At 37.8% G+C, this 20973-nt stretch overlaps 1 protein-coding gene across 2 annotated transcripts in view; it reads left to right on the forward strand.

Annotated features, from left to right (window-relative positions):
- ADCY2 (adenylate cyclase 2) overlaps positions 1-20973 on the forward strand; it is a 224907-nt gene that overhangs the window by 46535 nt on the left and 157399 nt on the right. For both annotated transcript variants that reach the window (XM_056332859.1, XM_056332858.1), the window contains exon 3: positions 18730-18891. In XM_056332859.1, coding sequence (XP_056188834.1) covers positions 18730-18891 — 162 coding nt within the window. The remainder of the gene's footprint in view (positions 1-18729; positions 18892-20973) is intronic.

The raw sequence follows: 20973 nt of genomic DNA on the forward strand, positions 1-20973 counted from the left end.
GACTAAAGTGCAAATTTTACATGATTTGAAAGTCCTTGTAAAAAAAGTTAGTTTTCATAGGGGAAAATTAAAAGAAGAATTATTTTGGTGAAAGCAGCATCTATGTTTGAGGCTTTTGTTTGACATACAGGCTAGCATTTCAAGAGACTATTATTATTGAGCGGAGATGTGGGTTCAGATTTAAAGTTGGCAGTTTAAATCAAAAAGCTATTTAATATCCCCATTAAAAAATAGTGACCATTGATTTACACATTTAATAAAAGGAAAATAACTAACACATCAATTGGTAGCTAAGGAAACGACCTTAAATCTGAAACCATTTTCTGACAGTACATTAATTATCATTTTTCCATAACCTCCCCAGAGGATGGAATTAATGACATATCAGTGTTTTATTTCTAAAGACAGTGGACATATTTATCTAAGAGAAGTGCTTAAAGCAGCAGATTTAAGTTTCTCCAAGAGAAGCCTTTAAAGGAACAATGCCATTAAACAAGACCCAACAAAGTTTTGAATTAGTTTCTTAGTTTATTATTGATGTAATCAAATGGACTTAGTTTTGTAAACAATGGAATTTTTATTTGGAAATTCATTTCCTTATTTACTAAGATCAAAAGGAAGAATTGAAAGTCAGTTTGACTTTTGCTTGTTTTAATGGCTCATTTCAGAGTTTCTGGACAAACAAGGTCTCACTGATAGAGTATTTCACCTTGAAAAGTCAAACAGATTCCTTTAAGTTTGTTTCTACAGCGTTAGTGAGCACTTGTAATTACTGAGCTCCATGAGTGAGGCCTTGCCACTGCGGAACATACACTCAGCTGTACTTTGCTTAGCAAAGCTTAGCTTAACTTTGCTTAGTCTTCTCTTAATATTGATGTCCTAGTTAGGCATATTTCTGCTCTGTAAATCGGTAGTATGGGTTTTCCAACATGGAATTACTCATCTGGGAGCAAGACTAGCTCTCATGATCCAGCAGGAGGAGCTTTCTGTTATGAATAAGAAACAAATACATGCAGAGCCCAGGAGCCGTGGTGGAGCTCGATTTGGGTGCAGACTTATGCCTGCCCAGCACGTGTTCATTTTTAAGCGTTTCCACAATACAAAGCACTGAAAAGTTGGGAAGTGGAATATTCTGAAATACTGGGTTTTAATAGTTTTTATGTAATTAAGTAGCACTATGAATATGTAGTGGTATTTATTACCTTTTTCTAGCCTCATAATTAAATTATTATCACTCTTTGTTTTCCATTTCTGGCCTTAATGAAAGGCTTTGTGTCCTGTTTAGATTTCTTTTCCACTCGGCTGGTGCGTGCAGAGGTATATGTGTTGCAGCACATTTAAAAGAGATGGCATTTTTTGTGTGATAAACAATTCTTCTGCCTAGTGCTGACAGCTGTATAACTGATAGGTTTGTGTGAGAAGGTGCTCGAGAACTTGTAACCAGCTCATTTAGAAATAAGTTCAAACATTACCAGAGCTATAGACTCCTGTAAATACGTATTTGCACATTTAATTATTTATAAATGAGAATCATTATATATAAACAATGTCAGAAGATGCTTTTTTTTTTTTTTTCCCAAGTAGCAAGCTAACAATAACCAAAACTCAGAAGATACACCACTTAACAGAGTGGTTTGGCAAAGTGTGTGGTGCGTACGTGGCAGGGGTTGGTAGCGGGGACTGCAAGGTGTCCTGTGCTGGTCACAGCGGGCTCCAGGCAGCTCTGAAGCCAGTGTTGGCACCCTGCTGTGTGCCAGCCACAGCAGCATGCAGCACCTCTGGGGTGGCAGCCGCTGCTGGGGGGAGAGGCAGGCAGGGAGATGTTCTTGGGGAGACATGGGGAGGAAGAGGCTGCCAGGGAGACGTGTGGCTGGAGGTGTCCTCCTGGAAGGAGGCACTCCATACAAAATGGGCACCCTTCTGAAGAGACTGTGGCTGTAGGTGACCTACGTTGTGACACGGACACCTCCAAGGGACAGTGGTCATGGGTGGCCCATGCTGGAGATGTGCTGGCTTAGTTGTTCATGTTCTTTTTTTTTCGCCAATAACCAAAGCAGTGATCAGAAGTTGGTGTTAGCTGGCAATGAGTTAAGTAAAAATCTCACAAGTCAAGACCATTTTATCTGCAACAAAAAGTTAAGAAGAGCTTATAAACCCTAGGTAGCTCAGGTGAGGCACACTGCCAATAAAAGCATGTCATTTGTCTGTGTATTTACTGTGTCACAGTCTGGTAGCATCGCAGCTAATCCCTCAGTACCAGCTTTCTTCTTCCTGCATCTTTTCTGCAAATTATTTCACCTTCTTGGCTTGGGTCTCTGGGGTTTCCCTTTGTTTTTGAGGCAGAGTTAACTGTTTCTAGTATCCATTTTTGTGCTGCTGCCAGTCAAACAAAACCCCCAGTCCTGCCCCCAAACCCAATCCAAAGTGAGTCGCAGAGGCAAAGACTTGCTAATCATGAAGGAGAGGCAGCACCTGGGAAGAGGGTGCCTGGCTGCTTCAGGGGCTTGGGATCTTGTCTGTCTCTGTAACTGTTTTTACGACATTAGCAGGCATTTGGGAATAGAGGGTAGTGAATTTGGAAATAAAGAGGAGTGTTTTTACACTGAATATCACATTCCTTCATACCCTTACACTGAAAATGCAGAGACATCTTCTTTTTACATAGAATAACATACCCAGGCTAAAAATAGTTATTTAGTGCCCTTTGCAAAAGGGAGAATCCTGTTTGTTACTGCTCAGAATCTGTGTCTATCCCTAGCAGGATCAGATGTATTGAACCTTTGAACTGTGGCAGTAGATATTAATAACCCATCACAGGTAGCTGCTAAGAGCTATCAGTTCTTCTCCATTTTAAATGACCACTTGTAATTGCATATGTAGAGCTCTGTCAAATAACTTTAAGATATTTTTCTGCAAAGCATGTGGAATGTTGCAAGACAGATGAAATCATTTAATGTTATTAGTTACCTGAGTAATGCAGAGCTTGCCTCAGTCGAGGTGGAGCACTGGAAGCACGCACAACTCTGTGGGCTGCCTACCAGGCTTCACATGAGAAATGGTACTGATGCTCCTCAGTCTCTTCAAAAGGAATCATCCGTGCTTATTTTGGTTAGGCAAAACTTTAAAGTTTTGTTCAGTGTTTCCAAACTGAAAAGGGAAGAAGCGTGAGGAAGGAAGATAGAAAATCAAGGATGCTGAAAATGATTGGTTCTGCAGAAACCAATTTACTATTTCATTTATTCCAATGCCTAATCCTAAGTGTGTGAGTAAATCTGTGGGCCTAAGCTAAAAGTACAGGAGAAAGATAAGTGGATTTGAGAAAAAAGTGCCACACTGTACCACGAAAGAAAAACGTTGTTGACAAAATTACACTTTAGCTAATGCATACTTGATTTCTCATCCATGTTAGACATGCAACATAATTTTCTCCCATCTGATAACATTTTAACTTAAATGTTTTGACCTGTACTCCTCTATTTATTTGCATACTAAAGTTTTTAGGGTATGTGCCTCTATTAGCTTCAATTTCATCTTATTTATGATTTTTCCAAGATTTTTTTTAGCTATTGCCCAGCTACCAAAATGAATTAAATGAGCATACTAGTATATGCAACATCAATAAAATATAAAAATGAACAAGTTTAGAAATTTTAGTTTGACTGCCTGAATCCAAATCTGTTCCTAATTTCTCAAACTTGATTCTGGTCTCATACTATTGTATATAAAAAATAACTCCCCTGCTACCAACTTCTTATAACCAGTTAAGTGAGAACAGAATTAAGCTTGTACTTTTTCCCTTCTTAACAAGATTTTCTGTTCTACTGTTTGTTTAGAAGTAAATCAGGGAATAAAAAGTGGCAAGTATAGTCTCTAAAATGTCCATCATATATATGAAACTATAAAGTTTCAAAGGGCATGAGAGATTTCAGTTTTCATGTGAGAATGGAAGGGGACTTTGAACTCTTGCATTCTCAACATTTCCTAGTCCTATTCAATGCCACCTGCATTAAATTGTATCTTTTTTCCCCATTTTGTAGTGTGGAAACATCTGTCAGAATGTGGCAGCAACAGAACAGTGCCTTTTTTTTTTCCCTTTCCGCGGGATGTATGCTGTGATAAGAGTCAAGCTACATGACTCTTTTTTTTTTTTTTTTTTTTAATATATTTGATAAAGGTATACTGACTCTGGAGGGCATAGTTTTTGTATCTTTACAGAGAAAAAAATATCTCTCATGTTGATAATACTTCAAAAGAGGAAGGAAATTACTGAAAAAGAAGTACATTGTTTCTATAATTTTACACTGCAACAAGGGGAAGCTGAGGTATTCCAGTAACATTGACAGGAGGGAAAGGAATTGGCAAGTTTAATCCTTTAGGTCGTGAATCTCCAGGATGCAATCTGAGGGAAAATCCTTGCACACATCTGTAGTGATATCACTGGCCATTGTACTGTTAGGCTTTGTGCCCAGGGCCAGGAGGGTTTTCCTGCTCCTAAGAATTTGTGTGTTGGGGTATAATAGAGAACATATTCTCTCTTAGGAAGAGGTAAATGAAAATGCCCTGATCTTGAGAAGAAAGATTTGTATGGCTTTTATCGATACTGAAAATGTATAAATTATAAATATACAATTTATATGTACATTATATATACAATTATTATGTCTGTGGTACAAAGGAAATAATAATTGGATTAATTATAATTTGACCCAGAAATAGATGAGGGGATATATAAATTATTTTTTATTCAGCTTCAGTACAGTGATGACAAATATTGCCTGTCTTGCAAATGTAGCTACCTGTCCCTTGCAAGAGCTGTTTTTTAGAGAAGCAATGATTGTAAAAGGTGCCACTGAAATCCCCACTTTTGTTCTGTCCTGAAGTTCTAATCCTATCATCTTTAATTCATACTTCTTTCCATTTGTAGCTAAAGCTTTTGCTGAACTGTTCCTTTAGGAAAAGCTGCTTGCAGAGGTAGACTGGATGCAGAATAATGCTGAGATTTGCTGCTGATATCTCAAAATGTAGAAAATTGCATATCAGAGCTGTGGAGTTCTACTTCAGATTTCTCCTGGCGTATTGGTGAAATAATTACAGTGTCTGTAAGATGTGTATAATTAGATGTTGTAATAGGAGTTCAGAAGTACTTTTATGAATGTTTAGAAGTGTGAGTATGCGAATGCTGAAGTCTTGTGATATCTGATTTTCTCTCTGTTTTCCCTTCTTGGTAAGTACTGATATATCTCTTTCAGATGCTTTTAGGGTGTGCTGGCATACACTGGCTTATTTCAGTCACTGAGGATAATGATATTTATCTAACCTGTGTGTGACTCCTCAGAGCTTACTGATTGATAAATCGTATTCCTGACATAGTTATGTTACACTTTAAAATAGTAGCATCTGTGAAATTTGGAGATCGGTAACTATCAATGGATTTGAACATCGAGTTTATGAGTTAGTTTTTCTGTGTCACTTGCTTGGCATTTTGGTGCAGCTATATTGCTTTCATCGATGTCCTTAGCATGAATGGAAAAAAAAACAGATGTGGTTATGATTCCTGATGCAAGGGAATAGATTAAATAAACTGAATTACCTTCATAGATGCTCCAAGTTTGCTGGAAGAGTCTTGGAGGTAAAGCCATTGCTTGTGAGCTTCTAAAGTCATTGATCTGTGCTTATTATCAGAAGACATCTCTTTCATACAAACTCAGCCTGACCTAGTTGCCAGGCATTTTATCTAGCTTGACACTTTTTTTTACATTCTCTGGAATTGTACTGAGCACTGTGAGAGTGTGATTCAGTATCTCATTTTTAAAGATTACCACTTTGGCAAAGATAGTATTTACCAGTTATCTACCAATCACCTGTAACACATGCCAGGTTAAAGTAGTTGTAAAATAAGCAATTTGTTTACAAAATAGGGAAACAGAAAGCTACACAGTTGCAAATGTGTTTGTGGTGGGATAGGACAAGTAAAGGAAGATCAGCTTTGGTTTAGTTATCCTTAGATCCACTCTGAAGCTTTTATCATTCTGTCTGGCTGTTTGCAGCATCCATCTAATTATGTGGCTGGGCATCATGTTCTTATGCACAGGAAACCTGTTCTTACGCAAACTCTACATTTTTATTCATGGAACAGAAATTTCATCTGGATGTGTATGTTTCCTTTACACCCAGTCTGGCCTATGGTTCTGTTTAGATTCACATAATCATCCTTTTCTTCTTTCTTAACTGGATAAAGCTGTTCCTACCTGATGGCAGAGATAGTTATTAAGTCCCCTCTCACTGGACTGCTGAAAGACCCAGTGCTGCATTAAATTATTAACCTACAAATTGCCAGTCTAATGTGAGGTGAAATGCTCTCCTTCACTGGTCAGGGCAGTTCGTGCTCCTTGTGCAGTCTTTTCAGTCTTTGAATCTTACATTGTATGTCACAGCTGTAACTTGTCAGTCTTGCTTTATCCAGTCTTTTAAGTGGAATTAATACCTGTAGTTTACTGTTTTAGATTAGACACAGTGATAATCAGTCACTTTGCTATGGTTGACTTTTAACCTGCCACTGCAATAGTGGGAGACAGTTGGCATACTAACGGGTAGAAGCAAAAATATATCCCGTGCTTCCAAGTAGTTCCTTTTCTTTTTTTTTTCCATTTGAGAAAACACAAAGAAAACCAAAGGAAACATTTTCCCTTGACCTGAATGAAGCTTTCTTCATGCTGGGTGTTGCAAGATTCCTCTGTACCACTGATCAGGCAGCTGAATTCATTCAGGGAGAAGGAACGAGGCAGCTTAGTTTCTGTAAGAATATATGTTGGCATAGATTTGCTGTTGTTGGTAGTGTGTTAGTCCTCTGGATAAGCTGCCTGGGAAAGAAATGCAGGATGCAGGTCCTGTGTTTAGTTTAAACTTTATTTCTCTGGCTTACTTAAATGCTTGGGCCTTTGAATTGACTTCAAGAATAGGCTTTTTCACTTCAGCTGTCACGGAGGTGGTGTAAAGTCCAGCTGCTTCTGAAGTGCACAGCATACTTTTTTTCATTTATTTTGTTAGCACTAAATGAGGTCAGCGGTGACTTTGATTTGACCTAGAGCACTCATTTGTAGGTGACCAGTCTTCTCAGAAATGTATTGAGAGTATCATCTTATGACTGTGTTCTTCTTCTACAAGTCATGCATGGTTTCCATTGATTTCTACAGTATGATCTGCCAACGTTTATTAGGAGGTGGCATTTAGCCGTATCTGTTAATGTGGATGTCTGTGTGTTTCCAGTGCTTCCATCTATTTCTGTGTGTGTGGACAATCAGATAGCAAAAAAAGAGAGAAGATTGCTACTGTATTGTTGTAATAACTGCAAGGAACACTTCTGTATTTCCCCCTTCTCTTTTGTCATTGCACTCCCCACAGTATCTGGAATTTCTTGCCTCTATTTTCCAGCTATTTTTTCATGAGCAAACTAGTGCAGTTCCATTGGGTGGGACTGTGGCATAATTTAGGTGGAATGTGACCATTTATTTTTTAACACTTTGTGATTTCTAATTTTGGCAGTTATTTTCTTCCAGTTGTATCTACTAAGGTCAGGAACTTGACTGGATTTGGGAGTCTGGCTTCAACAGTGTTATGGGACTGGGTATGTCAAAAAAGAGGTGAAAAGTATTCCTCTCACGATGGGGGAATTGCCTTGTTCTGTTCACTTGCAAAATTGAACATCATTATTGATAATACAAATGTTATTTCCTATTATAAGAAAAAAATATACATTTTCAGTTTTTTATGTTATAATTCTCTGTTTAAAGCTTTTCTTTTAATTAACTCATCACTGTATACAAGCACATACAGTTTTGTAGACGCCAATAAATTAATTCAAGACTTTTGCCCATTATATGAAGGAATTTGAACTTTATCTGTCTTTGAAACCTTGAATCTTAGTTCACATGTATAAGATTTGTTGTGTAAAGGGTTTGTAGCTGATGGCATGCATTGACTGTAGTGCTGAAGAAACACAAGCAAAATGGGAGAGAGAGAGAAAAGGGAAAGGACAAACTCTTCCCAGTGGCCAGATGGGAGGAGAAACATGAGGGGGACCCCAGACGAGCATCCTTCCCTGTGTGTCCTCTCCAGTGCAGTGGGTGGTTCTCCCTGCAATATTTTTCCCATAGTGACTATATGGTTTTCTTCAGGACCTGCTCAGACTCCCAGATGATTGCTCCTGAACATGGTGCCGTTAGTGCTGACTGGAGCATGCTTATGTCAGGGGCAGGTGCTGCACGCTGCTCTGCTCTTAAGCTCTCTGCATGCTTGTTATTGGGTCCTCTAATATAAACTAAAACTCACAACTGAAGAGGGGGAAAAGGGGGAAAAAAGAGGTGATGCCCACGCCAGTGGCAATCCTTTCCCACAAGAACCCACTACAGCAACACTGTTTGAGTTTGCATGTGCAGGCCCATGGGCGTAACAGCTGGGGCTGCAAATAGAAAGCTCTGAGCAATACGAAAGGCTGAGGTCCCAAAGGCACTGTGCGGCAACCAAAGTGGTAATCTCACCTTGAATTAAAGTGTTTGGGAATGTATTCGGAGATGATTTCAAAACTTTTGGGAAAGGCAGGTGTTGCAGCGGGATAACACCGATTTTTGAGTAGGTGCTACAAATCCTGACTTAGCTTCATGGCAATTAAGTGCTATAAAATTTTCCTTGTTTTTTTCTGTCAAAGCTCAGATTAACTTAACGTGGTTTTGTCCATTTTTCTCACATCATAGACTTCTAGATGTGTTTTTTCTATGATTAATAAAATTTTCCAAGGAAGTATGTCCTATTTTGGCAGCTCTCCTCAAGAAGAAATCTTTTTCCTTCCTTTCTATTAAGATTGTGCTATTACCACTCTGTGCACAGTCACAGTATTTCATGGCAGCCATTGAGGGGCTCCTTTCCTTGGCAACTTGTTGTGTTTCTTCTTTGGTTTGCCCAAAAATATATGCTTAGGAAAAAAACAGAATTTGCAAAACAACCATCCATTCAGGTTGTCAGGTTTCTGGAAGTGGAGTCATACTGCACAGTCATTTCAATATACCACATCTTTCCTTTGCAGCAGATTCTGCCTTGAGCTGTTAAAATGACACTGTTGATCCATGAACTATTGATCTGTGCAAATGAAATCCAAGTTTCTTTTGTTCAAGCTCTTCACTATTATTTCTACCAGATATACCCCAGTTGTGACCCTTTATCACCTTTCTGTTTATTTTCCCCTCATTTTGACACCTGCCACAGCAAATGTCAGCTCCCCAGGGTGTGTTGTCCTTTGCTGACCCTTGCACCTCTCAAGAAAAGGAGGCTTCTTGCTCTCTAGGAGGAGTGACTGCTCTTCTCAGTGTTATCATCTGCATACTCCTGCTTGATAGTAGGTAAGGTCAGGAAGAGGCATGCCCTCTTTCCCTGGGAAGTTGCTGGGTTACTGGGTACCATACCCTGGGTACTTGCTCTCTGAAACATCTTGTGCATCTCAGAACACAGAGGTGCAGTTGCTCTACTGAGCTGCATTACGTTTTTGCTTTGCACCTTGACCCCTCCTTTTCCCTTCTTCACTTTCAAGCACCACTCTTGGTAGGTTCTCATAAAGACAAACACAGAAGATCTCCAGGGCTTCTCAATGTGTTAAGGCTACTGTGATGGTTGCAAAGTTCTCGTGGTTCCGTATGTCAGAGGCATATGTCTGTCAGGGCTACCTCAGGGTTTTTGGTGGTACTTTGCTGGACTTGGTCATGTGATCATGCCCTGGGCTATGTTAGGAAGAGCCAAGTCAGCAAGTCAAGGGAGGCAATCCCTTCCCACTACTCAGCACTGGTGATGCCAGATCTGGAGTACTGGGTCTGGTCCTGGTCTCCCCAGTACAAGAGAAATATGAATGTACCGGAACGAGTTTGGTGAAGAGCCACAAAGATACCTGAGAGACTGGAACATCTTTCATTTGAAAACAGGGTGAAAGAACTGGGACCATTCGGCCTGGAGAAGAGGAGGATGAGGCAGAATGTTACCAACACAGGGATTTGTTCTTTGGATTTTTTTCCAAGATGGCAAGAGAAGAATAGCATGAGGTATTCAAGAAATATGCGCACCATGGATTCATACAATGGCATCGTGATGCTTGATTCTCTATTCTTTTCCTAATAAATGCTCCCCTTTTATTTGCCTTTTCAACTACTGCTATCATTTGCTTTTTCAAAGACCTGCTCACAGTGACTCCTGTATCTTTTTCTGAGGTTGTAGTAACTAAGATAAAGCCTGCTTTTTTAAGAGTTCAGTTAAAGTTGTTTTCCCCATGCCTGCTATTTTGCATTTATCATGCTGGATTTCATCTGCTATTTTATGGCCCAGTCACGGTAGCGTGAGGCACCTCTTCAACTTTTCCCAGGTGTTGTTGCTTTTGAATACCCTGAATAATATTAAAAACCCATCAAACATTGCCACGTCATTATTCTGCTCCTTTTTACTAAACCTTTAGGAAGACACCGAATAAATTCTCTGAGTCCTCCAGCAGTCCCTTCAGTGTAAAAGGTGACCATTTATTTGCTGTTTTTCACTTCCTATTTTTACCTTTTACTAATCCAATTTACCTCAAGTTCTCTGGAACTGGCCTGGTGTTTGGGAGGTATTGAAAATCAACATACCTAATCCCGAACTCTTATAAGATGCTTAGGCACAGTTCATTGGACCTGCTGTTTAAAAATGTCTCAGTGCTAATGTCTGTGGCTTTATATATTTGTGAGCTAATATTTTGGAACAGAAAACTGTACCACAATTACTCTTTAGCATCAATGTAAATATATTATTTAGTTTTTCCATTAATAGGGAACGGACATTTTTATTTGATGGTTCTGCTTTTCCTTTATTGTAATTAACAGTTTTACATTCCTTATAATGGTTGATAAAATTCACTGTTAGAGTTCTTTCATACCTAACATGCAGAAGAACCTCCTTGGATCTCCTGAAATGTAGTGTATTCATTTTCTGCCCTTACTAGTTAATTTGATTTCTGATTTAAACTAACTGCTGTCATTGCTCATATTTTCTGTTCTTGTGCAAGCAGTCATATTTTAACATGGACTTTCACATCCTTTCTAGCCAGGTTAGATTTTTATGCAATTTATGTTTCTTTCCCAGTTATGTATGCTTCTTCATTCTTAGGGCAACTTTAAAAATGTTTTCAATGTATGTTCTTATTACACTCCTTTTAAATCTGAGGCAAAAGTGCTTGAGTGCTGTAGAATTACCTCCTTAGGAGTGTAAATGAAAGTATTTTTTATTGCTTTGGACTTCAGTCTGTTTACATATCCCATATAATCATTTGGCTCTCTTTTGATTTTCCACCTTTAAAATGCACTAATTTAACTGCAATTGACTTCAGAATTGTGTTTTATTTTAGAGTTGTGTGATATATATCTGGTTTTACTTTCATGGTGGCATGGGAAGACAAGGTTTTGACTTTAACAACATGCTCTAATCCTTTTCTCACTGGCCTTAGGTTAAAAAAAAAAATAAAAAAAAAAAAAAAAAGAAAAATTATTAGGGCAACATTACAGAGGGTACCAACTGTCCCTTTTTGAGAAAATTCTAGCTGTGATGATCAGGAATTATTCCTGCTGTTGTAGGTTTCTGATCTGGTCAAAACACAGGAGGGAAGAATAACAAGGATGAACGATGTATTTTCTCTCTCAGATGCTTTTCACTTGTCTTATCACTGAAAAAAAAATGAAAGCATAGCTTATAGTCATCTGATCCAGCTGGAGACTCAAATCACTGCAAACACATACTATTGTTGGGCTTTATAGTGCTTTATGAAGTTTTCTTTCTGCTTGCAGGGATCTACCAGCATTGTAACAGAAAAAATCTGTCTGCTTGACTAATTAGACTAGACTGTGATTGAAACAAGGGCGACAAGACATAGTGGACGGAGGAGAATCAAGTGAGCAATAGAATGATAGTACAAATGGGAGTTACAGGGTGCAACAAATTCTTTCTTTTCCGAGTGTGTTCAGGAACAATCTCAAAGCTGCTAGTGATGATGGTAACACCCCCTCTTTGGGGATGCTTTGGTCCCCTCTTCTGTAGCAGGAAGGATCAAAAATTCTTGTGGATCATTAGGTCACTGCTGATGGTCCTTGAGTCACTCCTTCCAGATCCCATATCCCTCTCACTGATCCCATTCAGTGAAATAAAAGATTATGTGACATAGCAATCACGTAGTAGACAGCATGCAATCAGATTATATCTTTATTATTTCAAATGTGAATTTTCCTTCCTTTTCTGGGGTCTTTCATCTTAATGTCATATTAATCTGTGACTTCAGCCACATGTTGGAAGGTTCCTTATTGCACAGCTATTTAAAAATATCCATTTTCCTGCAGTCAACTTGTTTTTATTCTGTGCTATTTTGCTAATGGCTGTAGTTAATTTTTTGGCAGAGGCTGTAATGACTAGTTGTTTCCTGGTGACATTTAAACCTAGACCTCTGCACAAAAGAAAGGGATTATTAGTTTGAGGTTCTCCGTAATGAAGAACAATACATGATTTACAGGGTTGTTTACTACTTCAATGATAATTATTAGAAAATTAAAAAATATGTTTGGTAAAAATGTGTGAAGTAATAATATCTCCTCCCCTCTCCCTCTTCTCTCTGCTCTGCTCCTCTCTTCTTTTTTTCTTCTTTTTCTGTTCTTCAAAGTATGTTTGACTCTTAGCACAAGAACACAAGAAACTTCCTTCAGGTTCAGACCACAATCCATCTAGCACAATGTTCTGTCTCCAAAAATGTTAAGAGAAGCTGCTATTAAAAGGCAGCACACAAGCTTGATCAGTTTTTGTGGTCTGTTCCCTTCATACCTTGCCAGCCTCCACAGTTGCGTTAGTGGTATCAGAGTGAACATCCCTACCCTGTCTTTTTGTTATTTGTTTATGGACAATGTGTCCATGAATTTTGACTGATCTCTTTTTGAACCTGCTGGCACATTATGACCTCCTGTGGCAGCAAGTTCAAGGAGTTCACTATCTGCTAGGTAAAGATCTACTTCCTTTTCATCTGGTTTAAATCAATCTTCTACTATTTTCATTGAGTGCCCTTTTGTTCTAGTGTTGCAGGGTTTAGTGAACAACAATTCCACCTTTACCTTATCCAGTGCTTTCATAATTTAAGCCTTTTTATAGATGACTCAGAACAAAGTTGATTTTAATACTCTTCATATTTTTGCTTTATGTGAGTAGCTTGTTTTGCTCCTTTAACATTACCTGCTTTTAGAAGTCTGAGTCTGAAGATTTGAGGTCTAGAATTCAGTAGTAGAATGGCAAAGACCTCTACATACTTGCAACATTTACTCTGCTTACACAAAGTTTTAACACAGTATATAGCTTGTATAAATACCCTTCTTACACCTTAATTTTTTTTTGTTACTTTGTTAAATCATGAATATAGCATCTGTAACTATTTGGTAAGATTAGTAGGTCCTGCCAATTATTATGAAACATTCATTTAGAAGAATTAGAGTGTCTTCTTATGTGATGTTATTTATACAGGCAACGTTTGAAATCAGTAGCTGTAATCCAGGTGTCTCCAAGGGAAAATTGTTTAATTACCTGATCTATCTTTACTCCCTTTACACAGTAAGGAGGAAGCTGACCTTGAAAAACCTATGAAAGTGATCCTGGAGTTGGCTGACCTACTTAGTATGAATATCTGTAGTCTAACAGTTTAAATATGGGAACAGGGTCTTTTCTGGTTACACAGTGAAAAGGTAGTACTATCTTCCCAAGAATTTTACTGTCATTACACTTGTGCATAAGAAGTTGTCCCAAATAACTACAGACACTTTATTAGCTGTAGCCTCGTTAGTATTGCCTGTGTCCAAAGCAGTGCTTTCCCCTAGCTCATGCTGAAACAGCCCTTTTAGATTTGCATGCATGCTTCAGTGCCAAGATGTCATATTCCTGAAGGGGAGGTTCTGGTCAGAGTAACATTAAATTGAGTGAATTTTACATATGTCAAGCCAGTTACGATTAGCCATTTAACACAATCTTAAAAAGGCTGTATAGCTGGGAAATTGTGAGTCATTGTTGGAACATAATTCATACAAAATGAATGATCAGTGTATTTTTGTATAGTTGCTCTCGGCATCAAAAGCAACATCCCCTGTGGCCCCCTATGCGCTAGGAAGGACAACTTTAATGTGTAAAATATGTGAAACTTTCTACTCCACATACCCTTCAGAGTTAAGATGATGCCACTCAGTAGAAACTGGTGTCACCAGGGAGACAAAGTTTCTGAGAACAGGTTGGATCCACGGGCTCCAAAAATGGATTTGGTCCACTGCAGTTTGTGCATCACAGCCCAAACCAGTGACCTTTCCAAAGCAACGTCTGTGGACCGTCAAGGGTTGCCAATGTCATACCAGTTCTCCTAGATGACAGTCACTAGTATAGGTTAGAGGCTGGAGTGGCCAACATACATCTGGAGGTGTTGGGAGAAAAATGCCAACACAAAAAATACTCAGAATGGGCTTGATTTACCAAAATCTTTCCATTTTTCAAGATGCATAAAGATGCTTACCTAGTGGTTTATGTTGTGTTCTTTCAAAAGAATGAGCGTTTGTGATCATCAGTGATATCCCACACCATGATGTCATCATACCATTTGGTGTCTGAGCCTCTCTAATGGTATCACTACAGTAAATTTGCAGAAAAATAGTCTTGTTACATACCCATCTAGACAGCCACACTATGGAAGCTCATCATCTTTTAAATCACTATGGAAAAGAACTGCTTATGTAGTAGATGAAAATGTGGCAGTACTGAAGTGTGGGAGAAGAGATACAGAGAGCAGCAAATACACTCAGAGTTTGCTAAGCTCTGGTAGTTAAGAATGATGGGCATGAGTCCTGGATACCCCTCCATCAAAGCAGGAAAGCTACATACTGTAAGATGTTACACCAGTGTTAACCAAAATTGAATGCTATGTGCTATGATGTATACCATCAGTGCCCAAATGCTCCCCTTCTCCAAGGTATGTATAACACAAGCTCATGGTGAAAGTCTCTGAGTACCAAATTCCTAAAGCAATCTAAGTTCAGATCAGGACACGAAGCATGCTTCAACTAGGCAGTCATAGTGATGACTCACATCAAAGATTGCTTCCAACACAGTTTCAAAACAGCGATGAGCTTTGTGGTTATGGCACACTTCGGTGGAACAGGCTGCTTTTAGTAGTATCAAAAATAGTGCACTGAAAATTAATAAAAATAGTGCACTGAAAATTAATACTGTGTTTACTGATGGGTACGCACACCAAGTGCAGACATGCAGTGACATGCATTAGCAACTCTTGCAATGGGATAGTGAGGTCCTTCAGAACTTGATGTCATTGCTTTTTAACTTTTGTATCAGCAATTTTCTGCTAATTCTTACAAAAAGATAATGAAAAGGGTCAAGGGCCGCTGTCCATTCTGCAGACTGTGATTCAGTCCAGGGGGCCTGTCTCCTCTTTGTACCTGAAGAGCCACCCTACTTAGGAGCCTTTGAGTATCAACTTCTACAGCATCAAACTTAAATACAGCGATATTCTGAAATATGTTGGAAGGTCCCAAGCGGTAGATACTATGCATCTCTGCTATCAAGATGAAAGGTAGTAGCATCTTGTTTCAGGGTACTTGGGGAGAATATTCCTGAGCCATGGTGAAATAAAATAGGAACCTCTGTGATAAACAGAGCTCTCAGCTCCTTGGGTCATTAGGCCATTGCTGGAAATAAAACACGATGACTGTGGGCAAGAATCAAGAACTATTGACAGAAGCCATTCCTACATGCATTTTGGATGAGTTTCTGTCTTAGCATGACTGATAGCTCTCCTGCTTTGCAGCAGCATTCTCAGACTCAAATTTCAAGATGCAAATATAAGAGCTGACAGTCAATTTGTTATGAAGTGTTCTTTAATACAGTTCCAGTAAAACTCAGCCTGTTTGACGGTGAGTAACGGAGAATTTGAGGTCTGAATGTGTAATGTCAAGAGGGGTTGAAACTTCTAAAAACTCTCTTTGATTGTAGTTGTGGAAGGTTGAAATTATCCATTTGTTTTGACCAAGGGAAGTAGTAGGGTAACTTAAAGAAAGGATACTTGTTTACAGCCGTATAACAAGTGTGGAGCTGATACCAAAATAGTTTTTAATGTGCTTAGGAGGCTATTTTATGTCAAAGCTGAAAAGCAACAGCATCATAATATATCTTATATCCACTAATGAGTTTTAGTAAGTACCTAGCACGTACCTCACAAGTGGGGTGGATCATTTCATCTGGCTGTAAAGGCAAACCATATTCAAATACAGAAAATATGCAAGTTCTATTTTTTGAAACCAAGACAGTTAGAGATGGATAATTTTTTATTTTCAAATTATAAAATTCTCACAAATATGTAAATGTCATCTTCCCTCTAGTCAATTAGAAAGCTAAACTTAGAAACAACAAAACCTTGTTCTCATGAAAAGTCACTGGGATTAGAGACATTTGAAATCCTTCTTCCAGGACTAAAGTCCAGGATTTTTGTTCAAACTATTTTTTAACTGGAAACAAGTCTTAGGCAGCTGGTCTTACATGCTGGTAAGGTATTTTGCCTCTGGCATCCATTTGTCTTATGCCTGTATCAGCGGACCTTTCACATCCCTTGTTACTGCTTAACTGATCATTCAGGTTTTCCTCCTACCCTGACGTCTGTTGTCATGACAGAGGAAGATGAGATTGCTTTAATATGATTTCTTAGCAAAATCTCACTGGCTGTTACTTGCATTTTTTCTTAACTTTTAGAACCCTTGATTATGAATTGCTTTATTATTTGATCTGTTATTACTCCAGGAATTGAAGCTAAGCTGACCAATTCTTAATTCCTTAGACTTTTTCCCAGCCTTTCAAAGACACGTGCTCTATTGCCTTTCTCTAGCCTGCCAGAACTTTCTACATCTTTCCCAAGTTTTGAGACTATTATTTAATTTTAATTCTTGCAGTATCACAGTTGATTATTACCCAGCCAGGACAATTTGAAAACAACATACTTAAATATGTATAAATATAAATATAAAAAAATATATAAATGCATATTATAAATAAATAGATAAATAAATAAATAGATAGATAGAAAATAAATAAATAAGTAAGTAAATAAATATCATCATACTTCTCTTATCTAGACCAAATTTGTACCCCCTTTTCTTTGCTGTTGGTTTTACTAACACCTGATCACAGTTAAAACTTTTAGGGAGCACTGAAACTAAACAGGTAGGAAACACTTCTGTTTCCTTGTGCTGGTAGTTTGGAAGGGTAGAGAAACAAAGTTTTCCCTTTGCCTTTTTGTTACTTTATTTTCTTATTATCTCTCGTGTCCTTTGCAGTTCCATTTCATTTCATGCTATAGAAGTTTTTTATTCTTGAGCATATGGGACAGATGGGCAGCATCAGAAAGATTATGAGTGATCAGGGAGGAGCTGGGTTAATCTTAATGGTGGAATCAGAGAAAGTTGAGTGGAAAACAGAGGTGGACTTCCTCTTCCATCAAATCCTGTCTCCATGGTGGAGAAGAGTACCACCACTGTCTTTTAGGTACACATACATTAGGGTTCAGTTTTGACTATGGAATCATCACCATGTAAATGTGAAGAAAAACTGACAATAAGGGAAATGAGCACCAAAATTATTATTTCTTCACACCTGCTTGGGAATGTTCTGAGTTAAATACTGTGTGTGTACAACCGTTAGATGGTTGATAAGCTTGTAAGTCAACTAAACTGATGGAAAGGCTTACATAGGGATATAAATATATGTAATATGACACATATTCAGAATTGCCTGCCTATTTATGTGTGCTAAATCTGTGTCCAAAATCTAGTTACATTTTCTCATATGTGTGGTGGAGTTTGGCACATATGCATACCATCAAATATATGATCTTTTTTTATGTATAGTGAAGGAGTCCCTTTTGCTGTTACAGGCTGGGTTGTGCATTTGGAGAGTTTGTCCCAAAAAGTTAGTGTGGATGCTAGTACCCTTTAGAAGAAGCTAACTGTTAATCCTGCTTATGGACTTTGATTGTCTGAAGTTGTCTTTCATGCTCAGATAAATATATTAGCTTAAAATACAGTGTTTTAATGGAATTTGACTTATATCACATAGATACACATAAAGTATAACCTTATTAAACCAAAATGCTTGGCTGAACTTGGGCTTTTTTGCATAATGTTGTGTTATATTAAATTGTGAATTTTTAGTGCATCAGGATGAATGAAATCTCTCTGTACTGAAATTTAGGCCCTGTGAAGGGGTTTGGCAAATTGTTTTGTAATGCAGCTCAGAATCAGAAACCACCAGTCCCAAAAGAACTATAATTCTAACTGTAAACAGGGTGTTAATAAAACAAAAATTTGAAGATAAATTTTAAGTTAAATTTGAAAAAAATGGAGTATCATGTAATTCTTGAGCTATGATTTAGTATCTTAAAACTTCACATCTTAAATAAAATATAATGTAAAGTTTCTGACACTTTTTAAAATGAGTTCTTCCTAAATCAATTTTCTGCAGTGGTTAGCAGTAACTTTCCTGTAAAAAACTGATGTGTAGCTTTATGCTGAAGATGGTTCATTATTAAATACTACTTTTTAAATGTTATTCCAAAGTGAAATTAACATGCTGCTTTTTTTGTCTTGCTGTCTTGCACAGGTGTCATTTTTCTTGTTCATTATTTTTGTGGTGTATACCATGCTGCCCTTCAACATGAGGGATGCTATAGTTGCCAGCGTCTTGACCTCTGCATCTCATACGATTGTGCTGAGCGTCTGTCTATCAGGTACAGCTGTTGTAAAGGAACACTTGGTTTGGCAGGTAGGTGCTTTGTGGAATTAATGATTAATTGTGCACTTAATAGCCTGGTAAATGAGCCAGGAGTGCCTCAGTGGGTGCTGGGGAGTATAAGTTTATTTCTGAATTGCTACAGACTTAATTCACAGGTAGTCACATTCTAATAATGAGGCATCAGTAATGTTATGTCTTGCTGAATTGCATGTTAACTGGTGGAATCTGTAGCAACGTAGCACTTACCACAATGCTTGAAAAATTGTGTGATGCAGCCGTACTGTGTTAGATTCGTTACCACTCTGGTATGTAAACCATACTGCTCACCTCATTAAAGCCCAACTTCCAAGACCAAGGATTTTTTTCCAGATATCAGTGTTATCCTTGACTCAAAAAAGCATTGTTCCTTTGAATACCCTAATGTCTGCTGGGTTAAAGATCTGTTGTGAAGACATTGCCCTCTCCAAGTCTGCTGTAGGGCTTGTCCTGTAATTCTCAGCCATTTGTAAGAAATTTACAGCGTCTTCCTGCTTGGGGCCACTGACTGAAGGGGACTGGCTGGTTCCAGACTCCATGACATTTAGGAAACCCATCTGTGTCTGAAGTTGAGTCTTGGCTCGTAACTCAGCTCTGGTACTTTACTACTTGACATACTGCAGATCAATAATTTTTAAAAATCCAAGTACTAGGAGTTGTTTTTCCTTACTGTTTTGCAGAAGATCTTTTAATTGGTGTAAAACTACAGGTTTTGTTGTAGTACTGTGAAGATTCCAGCTATCATTGACAGAAATCTGTATTTTTAAGGAAAAGATAGTTTTATTTTGAAAAGAAAATACATCTTTTTTTTTTATATAGTTAAGTCATTTTAGGTAAACAGAAGTATTTTAACTTTTGCATCAAAATGATACTGAAGCTTAAGAGTAAGCATTCTTATAAACATACCAGTAGAATAAGAAAGATAGACATCATGGTATTTATTGTGAATAGCATGAAGAATGAAGCGAATAATTTCTACTTACCTTTTAACTTACTTGAGCTTTATTTTGAAAAATATTGTGTCTCAATAACTTTGAAATTGCAGTGATTTTACAGAAGTCATGCCCTGTACGTTGTTCAGGAAAATACATTTCATTTCCAGATACGGCTGCAGATTTGTGTTATATGAGATACTGAAAATGAAGGTCACAAACAAAATACGTTCCAATATTTAGTTTTGTTTAGACATTCTAAATAATGAGATAAGCGGGTTTGCTTTTCTCTTGCTGATTTGGGTTAGTTGCATATTTTTTGCCGAAGTTGCCAAGTTGTGCTGTATGTTAAGCAAGGACTGTGATCATCTGCAGTCAATGTAGTATTTTAGTAATTCAGTAATACAGTTATTGATAATTGTAGTGTAATAAATCAGGGACACTGTTATTCTTGGTTTTCTGTCAACTTATGGCTTTTAATCTGGGTATAGATATACTGCTAAAACGGTATTAATGTTTGCCACTCCTTTCCTAAAAGCATTTTGGGTTGGAGCTGCTGTTTGCAGAATCATTTCATTTTTCCTGGCTATCTTTCTAGACCATTAAAATTTGTTATATCTAAACCAGTGCTTTCAGAATGTGTTATATTTTTAACCATATCATGTCTCCAGAATCAAAAGAAAGGAATCATGGGCTGTGATGTACAATTAGTGTCTTTCACCTGATCTGTGACTTCCTGTTTCATTCAGAGTGGAAGTCTTCGAGCAATTTGTACATTTGTTAAGAGTATTTGATTTCCAGTATGTTACTAATTTTCTTTTCTTTCTTTGTAAGATGTGTTAAATGTTCTGAATAGTTTGGCAGTTACTGAAGGTACTGAGTGCACTGCGTTCTTATGAAAGTGTGGAAGGGACTAAATGCCACTCTCACAGTCCATTTGCCCTCTGTACACTTTTAGATTACTATTGTTTATACTTTGGAGTGTAAGCAAAAAAATGTTTTTGTGTTCTTTGCTTCTGAAAATTGAGACCACAAATAAAGGATTAGATCAGAGATACTGATTACACTAAAAAGAGAAATAACATTTGTCAGTGATATACCTCAAGTTGGTATAGGATAAGTGTGTGTAATTAACAGCAACAAA

This window comes from Falco biarmicus, chromosome 3, assembly GCF_023638135.1.
Source record: "Falco biarmicus isolate bFalBia1 chromosome 3, bFalBia1.pri, whole genome shotgun sequence".
Taxonomy (NCBI): Eukaryota; Metazoa; Chordata; class Aves; order Falconiformes; family Falconidae; genus Falco; species Falco biarmicus.